General features: G+C 40.9%; 1 protein-coding gene across 2 annotated transcripts in view; it reads right to left on the reverse strand.

The window, feature by feature from the left end:
- Positions 1-18,581, reverse strand: part of LOC124231805 (cytochrome P450 4V2) — a 28,488-nt gene extending 9,907 nt beyond the window's left edge. The window contains exons 1-7 of one of the 2 annotated variants that reach the window (XM_046648798.1): positions 18,094-18,575; positions 8,342-8,454; positions 6,870-6,955; positions 5,875-6,065; positions 5,410-5,479; positions 3,779-3,905; positions 1,580-1,768 (exon numbers count right to left, since the gene is read on the reverse strand). In XM_046648798.1, coding sequence (XP_046504754.1) covers positions 1,580-1,768; positions 3,779-3,905; positions 5,410-5,479; positions 5,875-6,065; positions 6,870-6,955; positions 8,342-8,454; positions 18,094-18,307 — 990 coding nt within the window. In that variant the 5' untranslated portion in view covers positions 18,308-18,575. Of the gene's footprint in view, positions 1-1,579; positions 1,769-3,778; positions 3,906-5,409; positions 5,480-5,874; positions 6,066-6,869; positions 6,956-8,341; positions 8,455-18,093 lie in introns of both variants that reach the window. The other variant, XM_046648799.1, reaches the window with a different exon arrangement.
- Between the last annotated feature and the right edge of the window lie 1,322 nt (positions 18,582-19,903).

Consider the following 19,903-nt stretch of genomic DNA (forward strand, 5'->3'; position numbering starts at 1 on the left):
ATGTATGAGAGTGCATATATGTATATGCGTGTTTGTGTGTGTGTGCACGGGTGTGTGCAGGGGTGCATGCAAAGTGGAGCTGTGAGACAGTCTCTCCACTTCAATATCAAATAAAAATAGCCAATATCTGCTGCATGCTTCTTATATGCCAGGTACAATTCACCGTGCACTTTAAAAAATCATTAATCTAATCCTCATAACTATTCTTGCTATGCCGTGAGGACACTGAAGCTCAGAAAGGCTAGTGAGGTCCCTGAGGTCACACTTCTGGCATAGGTTAGAGCCGGGATTGGGCCTCAGAGCCCACACACTTAACACCTCTCCACTTTTTAGCTAATTAGGTGTCCATTTTCTGCATAAAATTTCTTTTCAATATGGTACTCTGCTTATAAAAGAACTTTAAAACCACTGATCTCGTCCACCTCTCTATTTGACACGTACGGAAATTGTGATCGGGATCTGGGGTGACTGGAAGCATCTCACGTGGCTAGTCAGCACAGAGGAAAACGGGAAGTCAGGTCTACAGCCCCTGAACACACCTTGCTGTCTGCTGGGGTGCAGAGGCCTCCTGCCCGGGAGGACGCACGGGCACTGGTGCTGTATCCAGAGGGCTGTGGGCAGGGCAGCAAAACCAAGGTCGAGCCTGCAGGGAGCCATCGAAAACAACTGATGCCTTGCCCCTTCCTCCACTTCCAAAATATGGCCACATGATGCTTTTTAAAACCACTTCTTTATCTTTATTTGGCAATCTGCATATTGAGATATTTCCTCTTTGTAATATTTAATATAGTTAGAATCATCTTTGTAAAAACTGCATCTTTTTTATTATTGTTTGAAGACCAGAAATCTCCTTAGCATCACAAACTGGTTAAGCTCTCTACCAAAAGGCTCTTATTAACTTCTTTAGCTTAAAGCAGCCCACAGCAGTAGCTGAGCGCTCATTTGCTAAGAGCGAATGCAGGAGGAGGCGGTAAAGCAACAGACTTGTGGGTTTCAGAGATTAAAAGGAAGTGTGAAGCAATACGAGAACTGAGAGCTATTTCTGGCTGCTTTTCTGTTTGGAAAAGTCTGATGGGCTTTAGGCTTTCTAGAGAACAAAATGTGTCTACTGCTCTACCCACCAAAAGCTTTTTCAGAAGAAGGAAGTTGATCTGGTACTTTATCAGGTTCTTAAATTTTGTAATTTCCAATGACAATATAACGACTCTTCCTCAGTTATACTAAGCGACTTTAAAATTTGGTTAAACTTTTAAAAATATTTAAAATGCTAAAGATTCTAAAAACTAGCAGCCAGCCCCATGACTTGGTTGTTAAGTTCGGCTCACTCTGCTTCAGTGGCCTGGGTTTGGTTCCTGGGGGTGGAGGGGACCTACATCACTTGTCCGCAGCCCACAAACAAAAGAGAGGAAGACTGGCACAGACATTAACTCAGGGACCTCAAGCAAAAAGAGGAAGATTGGCAACAGATGTTAGCTCTGAGCCAATCTTCCTCAGCAAAAAAAAGAAAAAGAAAAATTAGATAAAAACTGACTAGATTTTGTTGGACAATACCTGAAACTAACATGACAATATAAAATACCTCAAACATGAAGGTGTCAACTTCTTGTCGAATATCTTCATGACTTAGCTTGTTCCCTTCATCATCAGTCACATTTAACAGCAAGTCAAGAAAAGCCCTGCGTTTATTTTTGGAGGGGGCAGAACCCCCATCATCACTTCTACTACGTTCTTCATCTTTCTTCATTTCACTGGCCCGCTCAACAATGACCTGTATGATTTAAACAATCACGTGCTTTTGTTTAGAATTTGATATAGCCTAATAATACATTTTCCTAGAACAATATACTGGCTTCTTTAACTTATTTTTTCTAAACCTTTCCTGTTCTTACTGACTCAACAATAACTTGGGCTCTTGTGAAAATACAGTAAAGTTTTCTGTTAACATTTTATGGCAATTTTTTGCTAAGACTTGGGAAAACAAATTTAATGTCGGACAAATTTAGAATTTTCAAGTACTATTTTTGCAGTCTCTCCAACATGGGAATAGAGTAATCTACTAGCTAGTACTCCAGAGACTGAATGGGCTAATGAGAAAGTTTAGATGGTGAAGCAAGCGCAATCATTATATAATAGACTAATTATACATGGCTCTAATACATGCTGTGTTGGAGAAAAGAAATAGCAAGCTGATTAGTCAGTTTACCCTGTATGTTCCTTCTACCTAGAATGTTCTTTCTTCAGGTGCCAGCAAAGCTGCCTCCCTCCATTCTTTCGGGTCTCTGCTAATTGTCACACTATTAGAAAGACCTTCCTGGATCACTGCCACCCTAGTCCCTAGCCCTCACTACCTTCCTAACCCCACTTTATTTTCTCCCATTTCACTTACTACCTGATACTATAGTATACTTGCTATTTAGTGTCTTTCTCCTCCAACTCGAAGGTACCATCCATGCGCAGCAAATTTGTCTTCATTCATTGATATATTTCCAACCTCTAGGACAATGCCTTGCATTTTGAGAATGCTCATTAGGTATGTGTTGAATGAGCAAAAGAATTAAAGCCTATAAACCTGATTTGGTTACACATTTCAACTTTCTTCCCCTATCAGGCAGTTGGCCAAAGCTGCTACTACATGGTTTGAACGAACAGATCCCAAGTTATTTCGGGCCAAATACCACGTCTTCTGTTATTCTTGGTGGAACCCCTGGTGCCTGACACTGAGTATACAATTTGCAATATTTATTAAGTGAATAATATTCTCTATCCAGTTTGGAATTCATTAATTATTGATATTGACATTAACACATGAAGTTTGAGGAAAAATGTAATTATATCCATAAAATACAAACTATTGGCCATTCTCCTACTGACAGCTGGTTAACCATTCCACAGCAGCCAACTCGGTCCAACATCTCAGTCATCTAACTTCACTGATGTGTCAAATGCTTCATCTGCTGGTGGTAGGATGGACCTCAGGGTAAGGAGCTAATTCCCACATATTTTAAACCAAAATTTACAGCAAAGAGAGAATATATTTAAATAGGCACGTTTATCAGTACATTTAAATGTATATTTCAATTAAATCCTGCTTTTTCATAAACACATCTTTAACACACAATGACATCCTATACCCAAAACAACATCATCTCTTTGCTCTTTTTGAATTGGAAATAAAATGGTAATATCTAGTTATTTTAATCTTTTCCGAGTTGAGATATTGCTATAAATGCCCTTTGCTTTTGAAAACTACTACCTAATCCATACATTTTCCAGAAGATTCTTATAACACAGATCCTTGCCCATTTATTCTTTTAACATAGCACTCTGCTTGTTAATAAACGTTCATAGTTCATATTACATTTTGTAATTTTTTTATAGACAACTTCCCCTAGTAGCCTTACTTCTTTTAGGTTAAGGAACATGCATGTCTTACTCATTTCTATATTTCTAACACTTGGTACAGTATACCTCTAACAAGTGTTTAATAAATATTTGGTGAATACATAATTTAAATGTAATCATGCTATCTACTTTTTCCCATTATTCAATTCAACTTTTATTTTATGAGACATAAACTCTATGGTCCTACACTGGGTATGTTAAGAAAATATGAAAACCATGGACTTATAAAAGTTCTGGAAATGGATAGTGGTGATGGTTGCACAACATTCTGAATGCACTTAATGTCACCAAATTGTACACTTAAAATGGCTACAGTGGCAAATTTCATGTTATATATATTTCACCACAATAGAAAAAAAAAAAATCAAGGACTCACATTGTTGGTAAAATTATGTAGGATCTTCAGGAGCCTTCTGTGTTCCCGTCCTTCTTTAAACATAAGGAAGAAAATGTCAAGCCAGAGCCAGGGCATCTTCATTCTTCGATGTATCATATCACTCATCCTATAAATAGGATAAAAACGCATCCGCTGATTTCTTGGAAATGTGTGTTTCTCGAGCACCTGTTTGGTGCCTGGTCTCAGTGAGGGTAATTTGTGGGAAGGTCGATGATTCATCCTACAGGCTACAAAGAGTTCCATGCTTTATGCTAACAAGGAATGTGTGGGCTATTACACCTCCAACGAAGCTTAACAACGTCATGGGCTCTTTAGAAGAAGGAAGGATCTGTTATAAATCATCCTTACTAGATGGCCATCTGCTGTCTGCTTCTGTTTCTCCAAGGAGAGCCGAAATCTACCTCTTGTCAGTGCCCACTCATTTGCTCGATCACTCCTCTGGAGTGACAGAGAACAAGGGCTGCCGTCTTCTAAAGAAAAGCGCTCATTAAAAGCCCATCTGTCACACAGCTGTGCTGAGCACCTCTCTCATCATTTCCGGTGATGGAGCAGAAAGACATTCAGATAATCTCCCCCTTCATGATGCTTAGATGCCAGTTCTTCAGAGGCCTTACCTGGCCGCTCAATCTGTAGGGCATATTCCTGTTTTCCTCTCTCATATCAACTTGGTCTTCTCTTTCTAAGCAATTATTATAATTTATAAGTTGATATTGATTTGTTTCAATGCCTATTTCCCATGCTATTCTGGCTATCCTGTCTGTTTTGTGTCCTACTACATAATAAATCAGAACCTTGTACAACTGTGGCAGATTATAGATGTTCAATAAATACTTACTAAAATGAAGTGAAATGAGCCGTGGACTTAAAGATAGCTACATCAAATCAAATCCTGGCTCTGCTTCTTAATAGCTGAACAATCACAAGCAATTTTTTATTTTTTTGAGGAAGACTAACCATGAGCTAACATCCACCACCAGTCTTCCTCTCTTTGCTGAGGAAGATTGGCCCTGAACTAACATCTGTGCTCATCTTCCTCTATTTTACATGTGGGAGGCCTGCCACAGCATAGCTTGATAAGTAGTGGGTAGGTTTGCTGGCCCCTGAACAACCACAAGCAATTTTTAAAGTAAAATTGATTATTTCAATTAAAAAACAATACATACTCAGTGCAGAAAATGGGAAAGGAGAATGACTAACAACCAAAACAAAACACGGTAACAAAGAGAAGCACAGACACAAAACAATAATAACCACAGCTAATATTTTGGTATACTATCTTCTAGTTTTTTCTTTCTATGAATAATTTTTTATATCTGGTGGTTATACTAAAAAAATTGTTTTTAATTTTCTTTTATCACTTATCACAACATAATCTCTCGATATATTATAAAATAATCATTATAAATTCTGCATAATCTGGGTGTGCCATTATTTACACAACCATTCCTCTACTGTTAAAATAAAATACGCTAAATGATTGGGTTAATTTTTAGTATAATGTTTCATTTTGAAACAATGAAAAGATACAACACAGACAGAAATTATTAGCAATAATTTTTTAAAGTCCTAATCAATAACAATTTAAAAATAATTGAAAGGACTCTGTTTACCTGTAGACTGCACGGACATACTCAGAATCATTATTTCTCTGAGCACCAATATTCTTCCCCATAGCTGTTTCTGTAAAATATGGGTGAGAAGCGGCCATTCAATTCATGCATGTATCTTGTCTTTATTTTCCAGTGGCAGACAATTGAAAAAAGACATAAGTTTCTATATATTTTAGAATTGTTCTTTCCCCCTTTTCCTTCTTCTCTAGTACCTTCCGCTTCCTACTCCCTATTCCTGCTCTTTCTTCCTTCTGACCTTCCTTGCATTGTTGACTCTGTGACTGCTCTATTCAAAGCCCTAAGAGTGGCTGCTACTTCTCAGGTGGCTAATTTAGCACTAGGATCACCCTGAAGAATCCAATATCTTTTCCATTCCCTCATTTGCCTTCTCAGGGGAATGCTATTTTCTACTCGGGCCATTGAATCTTTACACCACAACTTTAGAAACAAATCAAGGAGACTTACCACAGATTATATCTAAGGCACAAAGAGTGATGTACAAAAAGCAGTTAAATGCTTCTTGGTTAACATGTTTTTCAAGCTTATTAACCAATATATTTGCTTGTTCATTCATGACATCTAAGAAATCTTCCAGATTTGTAAAATGGAAAGTGGGTGTTAACATTTTTCTCCTAGAGCGCCATTTGTTTCCAGTACTAGAAATACAATACATGGTTACAAATGAAAAACAAGCAGCATCCAAAACAAATAAGGTATAAATATAGTCAAGTCAACAAAACTCTCCTGAAATAGCTTAATCTATAGATTCTCAAAGCTTAGACCAGAATGACAAAGAAAGGTCCAAATACAGTTACAGAATGTGGATATTTCAGATATTGCTTTATGTTACTGATGCTTAAAAGAATATTCATAAAAATTGAAAAAATTAAAAATTTTTCTGAATTTCTGAGTTTCTAGGAACAAGAATTTTTTTCTCTCCCCTCTATCAATGTCTTAGTCCTCAAATGATCCACACGCTCTGTGATCCTACTTTGATCTCTGCTCTCTTTGAATTCTCCGAAGTCCCCACAAGGGTCCTCCCATTCTCTTGCTAGGCCCTCTCTTAGAGGATGGAGTCATAGTTCTGGATGCCAGCTCAGGGGTTGAGGTTACTGCGCTCCACATACTTCTCTGGAGCTGACTGCCTTTTTCACTGGATTTTCAATTTCCCTGCTCCAAACTCTCTGCTGCTTTATTTCATTCAACCCTCAGGATCTCCTAATTCTTCTTGGAACACTGGTGACCCTTGTTATTGAGTACGGTGGCTGGAGATTAAACTCTGCACTCCCGTCTGTCTGAGGCCCACTGTTCACCCAACCTTTCCATCCAGCTTCTCTCCTGCATCTTGATGGCTCACTCTTGCTACAGGAAGACTACCTGGTGTCAATTCCTGACGTACCAAGTTAACTACAGAAGCAAGTGTTTCTATGAGACAGCTTTACCAATTTATACCAACATACCTTGTAAGAAGTCCTAGGCCAAGCCAGGGTTTTAGGAACTTGTACATATAGGATTTGTCAATTTGCCTTGAACTAGTTAAAATTACCTTAGAAAGAGAAAAAAATATTTGAGAGATAGACATCAAAATAATCTCAATTATGAGACTACCTGGCTAGAACACAACTACCTTCTAAAGTAACATTTCATAACCATTACTTCTCTGCGATTCATTCCTGTGCCTCAAAGAAATTCCATTAGACTTTAGAATATATAACTGTCATTCAATCTTGGGAACTAAATGGAGTTGAGAGAAAGGAAGATGTCTAAGACGATTCTGTGGTTCCTGCCATGAACTAGAAACAAAGTGGAGGCATTTATGGAGGGCAGGGGGAGGGGAGAGAGGAGGCAGGTGAATCCAAGGATGACCACGTCTAGGGAGATGAAAATCACAAGTTTATTATGTTTTCTTGGACGGATTCAAGTTGCTATGGTCTGAAAGCAGGTGGAAAGCTCAGGATAAAGGCTTAAGCTAGAGGTACACATTTGAGTGGCTCCAGCATATAAGCAACATTGGAAGCCATGGGTGGGATCCGGTCACCTGGAGTCAAAATGAAGGAGAAAGGATGAGCACTTAGGACTGAGCACAAAATGCTCCCCAGGAGTCTTGCTTGAGTACCCTACTCTGGATGGATCTCTACCCACATAGACCAAACCCACTTATCCGAAGACAGCCGTGGCTGAAATCCTACGCCTAGTCCCCTCACTACTACCCTGAACCAGGTTTCTAGAGTGTGTTACATGAGAAACTCCAACATTTTCACCATAGTAACTAAAAGACATATCCCAGCGCTATGCCCTGGGAACTGTTTTAATTTTGTTCCATGAAGTGAAACTATGTTTATCCCATTTTCACGCCCTGATGCAAATCCTTTTCTCACCAAACCACAAGATAATTTCGCCAGTGTCACAATAATAAGTAAAAAGTATGCAATCCTTCTGAGGAGTAATTTCAATAGCATGGATTAACATTAGCTGCCCTCTCAATATCAGATGAGTATTCTCTTTCAGGAAAACTAACTTGGAATAATAAGTATATAATGGATAAAGCACCTTGAGGGAAATACTCATATTTTATTGGTCTTATATTTTTGGAATCTTAGTGCCTGGTAGACAGCATGTGCTCACCTTGTGGAATAATCTATTGATGGTTGTAGAAAACAATATCCTTTTACAGACTTTCCAAATAATGGAATAAATATATTGGGACCTGATAACAAATGGGTACAGACATCCGGAGACTGCTCCTCTCCCAGGATTTGAACAACACCTGGAAAGCACTAGAGGGCACCTACACAGCCTAAAATATTTAATGGAACGCTCAACATACTGAATTCAATTAAACACAAGGACGCATTTACGATATTTACTCTGATGTGATTCTCACCCCACCAAACATACAGTGCAATATTGATCGTGCTTGCCACACACTCACCTCCACATTTTCTGCATTATAAAAGATCACGACCGGCACAGGGCCAAGCCAGAGTTTCAGCAGCGGCAGGTGTCGGTTTTCCTCAGTGTAATAAATTAGCTGCTGAAAAAAATCTGAGAGAGAATATTTAATTTTAAATTCAATCAAGACAAACATTTCATAGTAAGTTTCTTGCTGTGTCTTGGGGGTTTTATTTATTTGTTTCTTAACTTTTTGGGCAAGTCACTTAATACCTCCTGGGTCTCCCATATCTTGAAGGTAAACCACATGGTCACTATGAAATGATTTAATGACTGAATTACAAGGATAATTTAAAATCATTGTGAGTGAGAGAACATATACGAAAACAACCTGGTTAAGTGTGAAATGCCAAACTTCCAGGACGCTTGTGAGAGCGGATGCATGCGGCCAGCCTTATCATGTGCATTTTCCAAGAACCCTGAGGCTGCTAGGCTTCTCCAGGCCTTGCCTCAGGCTGCCTCTCCAGCCCTGGGAAACGCTTCCCTTCCTCTCTCTATAAACTCTCCTGTCCTTCACCTTGTGAAAGCTCGCAGAGCCTTTCCAGAACCTCTTCTCTTTCCAGGAAACTCTCTTCCTACTGCTTTTTGTCTACTAACACTTACTTGTTCTTCAACTGTCATCTTAAATGGGATTTCCCTGAGAAGTCTTCTCTGATACTCCGAACCAGATTTCTGCTAATATGACCTCTCAGGTCGGCCCCCTGTCCTTGGCTGTCCTTGGCACCCAAATCCCACTTTCTAAATGCTGTTCTCCAATAAAATGAACCAATGACCCTCGGAGAAGGGACTGATATCAGGGCTGAGGCAGGAAAAATACAAGATGAGTGGAATATATGGAGGTGCCAGAAAATAAGGAAGTGCTCAAAAAACAATGGGGTCATGTTGAAAAGTCAAAAGGTAACTTGAAAGAGCTCCTAATAGCCCAAACTGGAACAATTTGAGCAACAGAATAAATAATGATAGTATTGGATTGTGACACATGGAATAAAATTAAATGCACATGAGTTTGTGCTAATATACATACATAAATGCTAAGGGACCACTCTTCTTTTTTTTTTTTTTTTTTTTTTTGAGGAAGATTAGCCCTGAGCTAACATCTGCCGCCAATCCTCCTCTTTTTGCAGAGGAAGACTGGCCCTGAGCTAACATTCGTGCCCATCTTCCTCTATTTCATATGTGAGATGCCTGCCACAGCATGGCTTGCCAAGTGGTGCATGGGTCTACACCAGGATCTGAACTGGCGAACCCCTGGTCACATAAGCTGAACGTGTGAACTTAACCGCTGCACCACCAGGCGGGCCCCGGGACAATTCTTTTTCATAGAAGAATTCTAAGTAACGTATGTGGAAGAAATGAAGGAAATACAAAATTCCCATTAGGTAAACATAGTAACAATTGTTGCAGGCAAGATCCACCAATGGATGTAAAAATCAGTGGGTGCTGAAAGTTTGAGGAGAAACAGGGTATTTGCATAGTCACAAAGTATCACTAATTATTTACATTTATAATATTTATCTATAATATTTATAAATTACAAAGGGAAAAATAGTAACTTTAGAGTGAAATAACCTGGCATACACCACTTTAACCAAGCAATCAAGGTTAACAACACCAATAACAACATATTGTCATCATGTACACCGTGATATGATGAACTCTGAAGGACGCGACATCATTTGATATTCTTTTATTTAATCGAGAAATAATTGTCGTATGACATTCTCTTAGCCTCAGGCGTGCAGCACAATGATTAGACATCTGTATATGCTGTGAAATGACCGCCACGGTTTAAGCCTAGTTAATATCCATCACCACACAAAGTTACAAATCTTTTTTTCCTCGGGATAAGAACTTTTAAGATCTACTCTCTAAGTGACTTTCAAGTATAAAGTTCAACATTATTAACCACGGTCACCATGCTGTACATTACATCCCCAGGACTTATTTATTTTATAACTGGAAGTTTGTATCTTTTGATCTTCTTCGCCCATTTTGTCCACCTTCCACCCCCTGCCTCTGGCAACCACCGATCTGTTCTCTCTATCTATGAGTTTGGGTTTTTGTTTTTGCTGTTGTTTCAGATTACACATATAAGGGAGCTGTCCAGTATTGGTCTATCTCTGACTTATTTCACTTAGCATGGTGCCCTCAAGGTTAATCCACGTTGCAGCAAATGGCAGGATTTCCTTCTTTTTTACGGCCAAATAAGATTCCATTATGTATATACACACCACAACGTCTCTACCCATTCACCCATCAGTGGACACTTAGGTTGCTTCCATGTCTGGTCTATTATAAATAATGCTACAATGAACATGGGAGTACATATATATATATATATCTTTTTGAGTTAGTGTTTTCATTTCCTTACAATAGATAACCAGAAGGGGAATTGTTGGATTTTTTTTTTATTGAGGTCATAGTAGTTTACAACATTGTGAAATTTCAGTTGTACATTATTTATTATTTGTCAGTCACCATATAAATGTGCCCCTTTACCCCTTATGCCCACCCCCAACCCCCTTCCCCTCTGGTAACCACTAAACTGTTCTCTTTGTCTACATGTTTGTTTATCTTCCATATATGACTGAAATCATACCATGTTTGTCTTTCTCTGTCCGGCTTATTTAGTTTAACATAATACCCTCAAGGTCCATCCATGTTGTTGCAAATGGGATGATTTTGTCTTTTTTATAGCTGAGTAGTATTCCATTGTATATATATATACCACATCTTCTTTATCCAATCATCAGTTGATGAGCACTTGGGTTGCTTCCATGTCTTGGCTATCATGAATAATGCCGCAATGAACAAAGGGATGTGTAAGTCTCTTTGAATTATTGATTTCAAGTTCTTTGGATAAATACCCAGTAGTGGGATAGCTGGGTCATATGGTAGCTCTATTTTTAATTTTTTTAGGAACTTCCAAACTGTTTGCCATAGTGGCTGCACCAATTTTCATTACCACCAACAGTATACAAGGGTTCTGTTTTCTCCACATCCTCACCAACATTTGTTATCTCTTGTCTCTTTCATAATAGCCATTCTAACAGATGTGAGGTGATATCTCACCGTGGGCTTGATTTGCATTTCCCTGATGATTAGTAATGTGGAGCATCTTTTGATCTGTCTGTTAGCCATCTGTATGGCTTGTTTGGAGAAATGTCTATTCAGATTCTCTGCCCATTTTTTAATCAGATTATTTGTTTTCTGTTATTGAGTTGTATGAGTTCTTTACACATTTTGGATATTAATCCCTTATCAGATATATGATTTGCAAATATTTTCTCCCATTCAGTAGGTTGCCTTTTCATTTTGTTGATGTTTTCCTTTGCTGTGCAGAAGCTTTTTAGTTTGACGTAGTCCCATTTGTTTATTTTTGCTTTTGTTGTCTTTGCTTATGGTGTCAAATCCAAAAAATTATCATGTAGACCAATGTCAAGGAGCTTACCAGCTATATGTTTTCTTCTTGGAGTTTTATGGTTTCAAGTGTTATATTCAAGTTTTTAGTCCATTTTGAGTTAATGTTTGTGTACAGTGTGAGATAGTGGTCCAGTTTTCCCAACACCATTTATTGAACACTCTATCCTTTCCCCATTATATATTCTTGACTCTTTAGTGGTAAATTAATTGACCATATTTGCATGGGTTTATTTCTGGGCTCTCTATTCTGTTCCATTGATCTATGTGTCTTTTTTAATGCTAATACCATATTGTTTTCATTATTATAACTCTGTAAGAGAGTTCGAAATCAGGAAGTGTGATGCCTCCAGCTTTGTTCTTCTTTCTCAAGATTCCTTTAGCTATTTGGGGTCTTTTGTGGTTCTATACAAATTTTAGGATTGTTTGTTCTATTTTTGTGAAAATGCCATTGGAATTTTGGTAGAGATTGCATTAAATCTGTAGACTTCTTCAGGTAGTTTGGACATTTTAACAATATCAATTCCCCCAATCCATGAGCATGGAGTATCTTTCCATTTATTTGTGTCTTCTTCAGTTTATTTCATCAATGTCTTATAGTTTTCAGTGTACAAGTCTTTAACCACCTTGGTTAAATTTATTCCTAGGTATTTCATTCTTTTTGATGCAATTGTAAATGGGATTATTTTCTTAATTTCTCTTTATGATAGTTCATTATTAATGTATAGAAATGCAACTGATTTTTGTATATTGATTTTGTATCTTGCAACTTTACTGAATGTTTTTTGGTTCTAACAGTTTTTGGGTTGAGTCTAAAAGGTTTTCTATATGTAATATCCTGGCATCTGCAAATGCTGACAGTTTTGCTTCTTTCTTTTTTCTGAGGAAGATTCACCCTGAGCTAACATCTGTTGCCAAACTTCCTCTTTTTGCTTGAGGAAGATTTGCCCTGAGCTGAAAACTGTACCAATCTTCCTCTACTTTGTATAGGGGTCACCGCCATAGCACAGCTGCCAACAAGTGGTATAGGTCCACGCCCAGGAACTGAACCCAGGTTCCCAAAGTGGAGTGTGCTGAACTTAACAAGTAAGCCATGGGGTCAACCTTTACTTCTTCCTTTCTGATAATGGATGCCTTTTATTTCTTTTTCTTGCCTAAATGCTCTGGCTAAGACTTCCAATATTATGTTGACTAAAAGTAGTGAGAGTAGGCACCCTTGTCTTGTTCCTGATCTTAGTGGAAAAGCTTTCAACATCACTTCTATGGTACTCTTCCCAAAATTCATAACGTCAACCTAATTATGAGAAAACAATAGGCAAATCCAAACTGAGAGACATTCTACAAAATACCTGACCAGGACGCAGCAAAAGTGTCAAGGTCACGGACTAGGAAAGTCTAATGTCAGAGAACACAACACAGGAAACCTAGCAACTAAACGCCCTGTGAGATCTTGGGCTGAGTCCTGGAACAGAAAAAGGACATTACTGGGAAGAGTCATGAAATTCAAATAAAGGCTGCAGTTTCGTTAATAATGTTGTACAAATGCTAATTTTCTAGTTTTGATAATTCTACTAATTGTCTAAGATGTCACCATTAGAGGAAGCTGGGTAGAGAGCATATGTGAGCTCTCTGTACTATCTTCACAACTTTCCTGAAGGTCTCAAATTATTTCAAAATAAACAAAATTTTAAAACGAAAAGGGGAGGGGCTGGCCCCGTGGCCGAGTGGTTAAGTTCACGCGCTCCGCTGCAGGTGGCCCAGTGTTTCGTTGGTTTGAATCCTGGGCGCGGACATGGCACTGCTCATCAAACCACGCTGAGGCAGCATCCCACATGCCACAACTAGAAGGACCCACAACGAAAAATATACAACTATGTACTGGGGAGCTTTGGGGAGAAAAAGGAAAAAAATAAAATCTTCAAAAAAAAAGAAAAGGGGAGTTTTATTTTTCTGAAGTGGAGAATAAGAAGTAAGCTGGAGGAAGATTGAAAAAAAGTTTTCTTAGTGGGAGAGGAACATATACACACAAATATACAAATAATTGGCTTGTGTCTCTATTTTCTTTAATATCTGGAAGAAGTTTATACATTAAGAGTCCAGGTGGGAGACCTGGGCTTGGAAATGCGACAAAAATGTGGAAGAGCTGTCATAACAAATTTAAGAAAGCATCATTGAGCTAAAAAGAATTACTGAACAGCATTGAAAACAATGTAAGGAATAGACAATCCCTACATTGGGAATTTTGTAGTCAATCAAATCAGTTTCCTACTATATGTCTAGTAATGAGAATGAATACGATAGAAGTACCTTAATTCTCCCTGGAAATACAACACGCTCACACATTCATTCCGCATGCAAGGAGTGTGCGCCTCCAAAGGACCCACCCCTACGCTCAAGGAACTTCTAATCCTGGGAGATAGTCACTTCTATAGTAATCACAATACCAGAGAGAATGAAATGGGCACTAAAATCAAAGTTGAAATCTGAGGAGTTATTGATTCTCATTGAGAGGACTGGAGAAATTTCATGAAAGAGATGGCATTTGAGCATCAAAGAATGAGTTGGATTTTTAATGGCGGGAAAAGGGAAGTGGGTTGGGAGAAGAGTATGTAAAGCAAGCATAGAAACAGCAGAGCAGAAGCAGGGAGGTCTGAAAGTTCCCTGCAGGTTCATCCAAAGCCAAGGATGGGGGGTGATAACATTGGGAGATGAGACTGGACCATTGGAGAGCCATGGAAGTTTGACTTTCTTTTATAGGCTCTAGGGAGTAACTGAAAGCTTCTAAAGAGGACTAGCATGACTGGAGTTGTATTTTGGGACAATGACACTAATGTGTGCGAGATTTGTGAATAACTTGAGTACGCTGGGACCACAAGAAGCTTTGGGGGTGGGACAAAAGGCTGGGATTTGATGCAGCCAGAGTTAGGGGCAACAACCTTGCCTTCTGGCTGGCCCTTTTGTTGGGCGCAGGAAAATGGTGACCATCAATCCCAACTATAGCAGCAAAGTACTGAGGAAAACTTGGGAGTCAACACTTTCTGCCCTGATACTCATGAGACCTGACTTGACAATTCCAACCCCACTGCGAGGCGACTAATATGGTATTTGAGATTTTGACCGGTCTGTTTTGACAGGGGAATTTGGGCACCAGGGACAAATTGACATGGCACACACACAAAAAAACTTAAATCTTTCAGCTCTTTCTCAATGCCAATAAATGTGCACATGCTCAGCTCATCCCTGCTCCTCATCCATCCCTAACCTTCACCCACCCCTGGGCTTCAGGGCAAGCTGCTCAAAGGGCAGTGGGAAAAGGGGCCAAGGCTCAGGGATGTTCATTGCATATAATACTAAATAAACAGCAATGATTTTTTAAAAAGTGTTTGCACATGTGGACCCATCACAACCTAATAATAATTATCCGTAAAGAGCTAACGTTCATTATGTCATATGTGTTTGCTGTGGCAGGTTATTATGTGTCAGATCTAGTGCTCAGGGTTTTAAATGCATCATATCTTCTATCATTGGTTAGATCAGAAGCATTCTTATTACTGCCATTAAACAGTTGAGGAAATTGTGCACAATTAAGTAACTTGCCCAATATCACAGAGCTAGTAAATGGTGGAAACTGGCTTTGTACCCAAGGCAGTAAGACCCCGGAATGTGCCATCTTAACCATTACACCATCCTGCTTCACAAGGTCTCCCAGTCAAAACCGTTGTCAAAATTGCTGGGAAAAGAGCTAAGTCAAATCAACAGTGTCAAACTATTGTTCTTACTGCTAATATATTGCTGGCCTTGGTCTGGTCTGGCAGAGGAGACAGGGAAGTCTAAATCTGTGGTTTGAACGTACCAGGTCCAATATCAGGGAGCAGCTGGGGACAGCGAGTGTTGACATAATGGACTGGAAAAGCAAGAGATTAGAGTTCCAGAGGCTAGTCGGAAGTCAACTGCAATACTCCAGTGAGATTACTGAGGCCAGAATTTGGACAGTAGCTGCAAAATGAAAGGCACAGTCTCTTATGTAACAGATAAGGTCACTGAGAACAGGGAATGTATCTTAGAATATCCCCAGTTTTGCTAAGCTCAATGCTGGGCACAAAGCAGGCCTCCACTAAATGCTTCACTGACAAAGAATTTATTCTAACCAAATTCAAGACAATGATCTACAAACAGCATGCGTTAAATTTAATCTACTCTATGATATAGTTACTTTTACAAGTAAAGGGTAAAAACCTCTAACTTAGAGAGTTTTAAACACCTTCTCAAAGTGAAACAACTTGGATGCAAAGCTGGAAATTGAGCAAGGGTTTGCCCGATGCCAAAATCCAGTACTTGTTGATGCATTAAAAAGTCCCCTTGTAGGGCCAGCCAGGTGGCCCAGCGGTTAAATTCACATGTTCCACTTCTCAGTGGCCCGCGGTTCCGCTTGGCAAAAGCCATGCTGTTGCAGGCATCCCATATATAAAGTTAAGGAAGATGGGCATGGATGTTAGCTCAGGGCCAGTCTTCCTCAGTAAAAAGAGGAGGTTTGGCAGTAGTTAGCTCAGGGCTAATCTTCCTCAAAAAAAAAAAGTCCCCTTGTAAAAGACAGTATAGTCATTCTCTTCACTCAAAAAATAACTCAGGGGCTGGCCAGGTGGCACAGGAGTTAAGTGCTTCGGCGGCCCGGGGTTCGCTGGTTCAGATCCTGGGTGTGGACATGGCACTACTTGGCAAGCCATGCTGTGGTAGGCGTCCCATGTATAAAGTAGAGGAAGATGGGCACGGATGTTAGCTCAGGGCCAGTCTTCCTCAGCAAAAAGAGGAGGATTGGCAGTAGTTAGCTCAGGGCTAATTTTCTTCTTCTTCAAAAAAGTAACTCAAAGAGGAATTACTTTAAATACTTCAATCAACTCACAGTTTGTTTTAAAACAGGTCTTACTCTAAGATTTTAATTCTTAGAAAAACTCCCCAAGAGAATATGAGATTTCTTAAGTATACTGTTTCTTGTTGGGGAGTGAGGGGGTCTATATTTCTCCACAATCATTTTCTTTAATATTTATAAAGCTTAGGGTAGAAGGGGGAGGTTAGCTCTGCTTTTAATATTAACCAAGATGATTTTTACAAATGTGGTTTTCGTATATCTAAATGTGTTGTTGGATCACTTGTAACAGTCACATTAATGTTTAGTTGGTGAAAAGTTTACTTGAATTTCTTCTGCCAGAAAACATTTTCAATATTGTGGTAAATGCTCTCCCAAGAGACCTCACTGTATTCCTGTGAAGTTGAAACGATATTATTTTTATTTGGGGAAACAGAAGTGGGAAAGAAACAACCCTTCGAGTTTTGTAGTTAGTGTTCAGCCTATAAGACTACTATTAACAATTAATCTCAGGGGTATTGGGTTCTCGTCCTGGGCTCATCTTAAAATATGTCATTTTGGTCGAATCTTTTCAGCTTTGGGTATCACAACTTATACAGCCATGAAAATGAAATGCTAAAATCTAATTCAACCTCCCTTGTCCCGGACTGTAAATATCAGGTACTTTTGAGAGCTTTCTAACCTAAAGAGATGTTTGGGGTATTTTTCCCATCAACGAAACACAATACAAATCTATCTCTTCAAAAAGCTCATTTCAATAAAAAGCATTCACTCTAATGACTTTTGAAACTTGCAGTATGAATTTGCTGAAGGCTCTGCCATCATAGTTTACTGTATTTATGTAACCTCCTTAAAAGGGCTAAAATATGAAGGTCAAGGAGCGAAGTTGTGGACAAGTCTCCTGATGTCTGGGGCGGGGAGGGACTTCAAATGAACCTCTGGTCCCTTATTTTCCAGAGAGAGAGAGAGAGACAGAGGAGGGTGATTCTAAGTTTTAACATATTTACCCTGTTCCAGGGAAGTTTCTGCCAGTAAAGCTTTCACAGCCAAGACCCAAGAAAAGACGGGCAGTGTTTTGAGATGGAGCAGCTACAAGGTGGGAAAAGGAGAAAAAGCAAAAAGACAGGAGTTTAGAAATACTGCATGCCATGCTCTACATAAGGAAAAAGCTCCTATGGAACGGAGGGCACTAGCAATTTTGTCAGGGGTCCTAGGGAAAACTGGATAGACTTGGGAATCCATTCTCCAGCGGTGATAGAGGCTTCTCTCTCCTAACAGCCAGCGCCTAAGTGACTGTGTTCCCTGCCGATAAGAAGGCGGGCTGTGCGGGCCGGACCCCGGGCTCAGGCTCCGGGGCAGCTCCTGCGCGCTCGCGCCTCCTGCCAGGCGGGCCGCGCGGGCCACCAGCCCTTGGTGGGGATGCGGCCGGCCCAGGTGCGGTCCCTTACCTCTCGCGTCCGGCTTCAGCTTCAGCGCGTGGCCCACGAAAGGGTAGGCGCCGGGTAACGTCGGGACGGCCCTCATCTGCTGCCATGTCCACGCGTAGCTCGCCACCATCCGCAGGACGTTCAGGATTAGGGTGGCGCCGGCCAGGGAGACGGCGCTCAACGCGCCCCAGAGTAGCAGCTCCTGCCCGATGTGCACCGGCCACAGCGCCATCATCGCGCCAGCGGTCCGCTCCGCACAGGGACTGAGGCTGCCAGGACTGGGGGCGGGGTGCTTGGGACCGCCGGCCTGCTGCAGTTCCTGGAGTTCAAGTGCGCTGCGCCCGGGAGGAGTTCCGGCCCGCAGGGATGCGGGTGGGAAAGGTGGCGCCGGGCCCGATCACTTCTTCCTCCTCCGGCCAGGGGTAGGCACAGGCCTGGCCGCGGTGAAGCGGGGACCCCAAGATGGGGACTTCCGGCTGCAGGGGCCGCCCGAGCCCTCGGGACTAGGTTGGAGCCTCCCAGGCTGGGAGGAAAACACCAAGGAGGGGTTGTCACTGTGCAGAGCAAAAGCCTACGTCATGCACACGGGCCTCTTTGTTTGGTTCAAGCAGAAAACGAAAGACAGAAAACAGCTTCAGGGCTCCACAGAGTGTGCGGAATGTAAATGAAGGCACTTGAGTGGGCAGGAAAAAGGAGGTGAAATTTAAGCTTCGCGCTGGAGAGGCTCCCTGGGGCCAGGGTGGGCTGAGCTTGGGGTTATGGGACCCCACTGCTGGGCATGGGAGAATTCCAGCTAGAGTCAGCGGTATGTTTTAAATTGAAATAAAGAGGCATCTAGTTTGAAATTCAACCTTTGGAGCTTACATTTTCTCAGCTGGGCATCTAACCTCGTTTCCTTGCGCAACCGGCAGTGTTCCAAGCTGCTGGGACCGGCTGCCTCCCCGGAGGTAGGTTGCATCCCGGCTTCTGCATCAGGATCCTTCTGAGCAGCTGCCTGCTTTGATCTAGGGTAGCCTTGGGAGCACCACTTAACAGTTTGCATCGGGTGACTGAGACACGGGAGAGCTGAGTTAGGTGGTGGTGATCCAAATGTTTTTCAAAATGTCCTCAGGACCTGGAAAAGCCAGCACCTAAGAGAAAAAGATAGGGGCGCGTAGGAGAGGATGAAGGCCAAGGTCTCTGCAAGCGGAGGAGGTGAGGGATGCTGGGAGACGGGTTTGTTAAGGAGACAGTGGTTATGGAGCACTCTCAGAAGGGAAGGAAGACAAACCACTGAGCCCGCGGAAGGACAACGGAAGGACAGTTCTCAGCAAGGGCTGTGTTCCCGGACTACCAGTTTCTCTCTTTTCTCCAGGCAGCCGGTACCCCAATCCTGACTCAGGTTCCCCTCTCTACACTTGATCCTTCTTACAAAGGGTCTTGGCTAGGAGTGTCCTTCTAGCAACAGTTTTCTAAGCTATAGGAAAAGTGCCCAGGAAGATGACATATTGAGAAATGCCCTTGATTCCTACTTTGCTTAATGAGATTAGTTTTACTTGCAAGTATCGTAGAGGTTTCCCACAGCCACTTGCTGGACCTCTTTGGGACATGCAATGCCATTTTTGAAAGAAAAAGTTTCTCTCCAGCTAGGCTAGTGTCTGGGAAAAAAATAGTGATCAACTCTATGGAGTGTGAATGGAGAGGAAGAACTTACACTTTTTATTTTATTTACTTCTTGTTGATGCAAAATAACTAATAACCATTCCACAGAGAACAGAAATAAGGTGGGTTTTACTTGAGTCAGAGTGAGGATTATAACCTGGGAAGGTCTTTTCCAGAAAGGAAGAAAGTG

This window comes from Equus quagga, chromosome 22 (genome assembly GCF_021613505.1).
Source record: "Equus quagga isolate Etosha38 chromosome 22, UCLA_HA_Equagga_1.0, whole genome shotgun sequence".
Classification (NCBI taxonomy): Eukaryota; Metazoa; Chordata; class Mammalia; order Perissodactyla; family Equidae; genus Equus; species Equus quagga.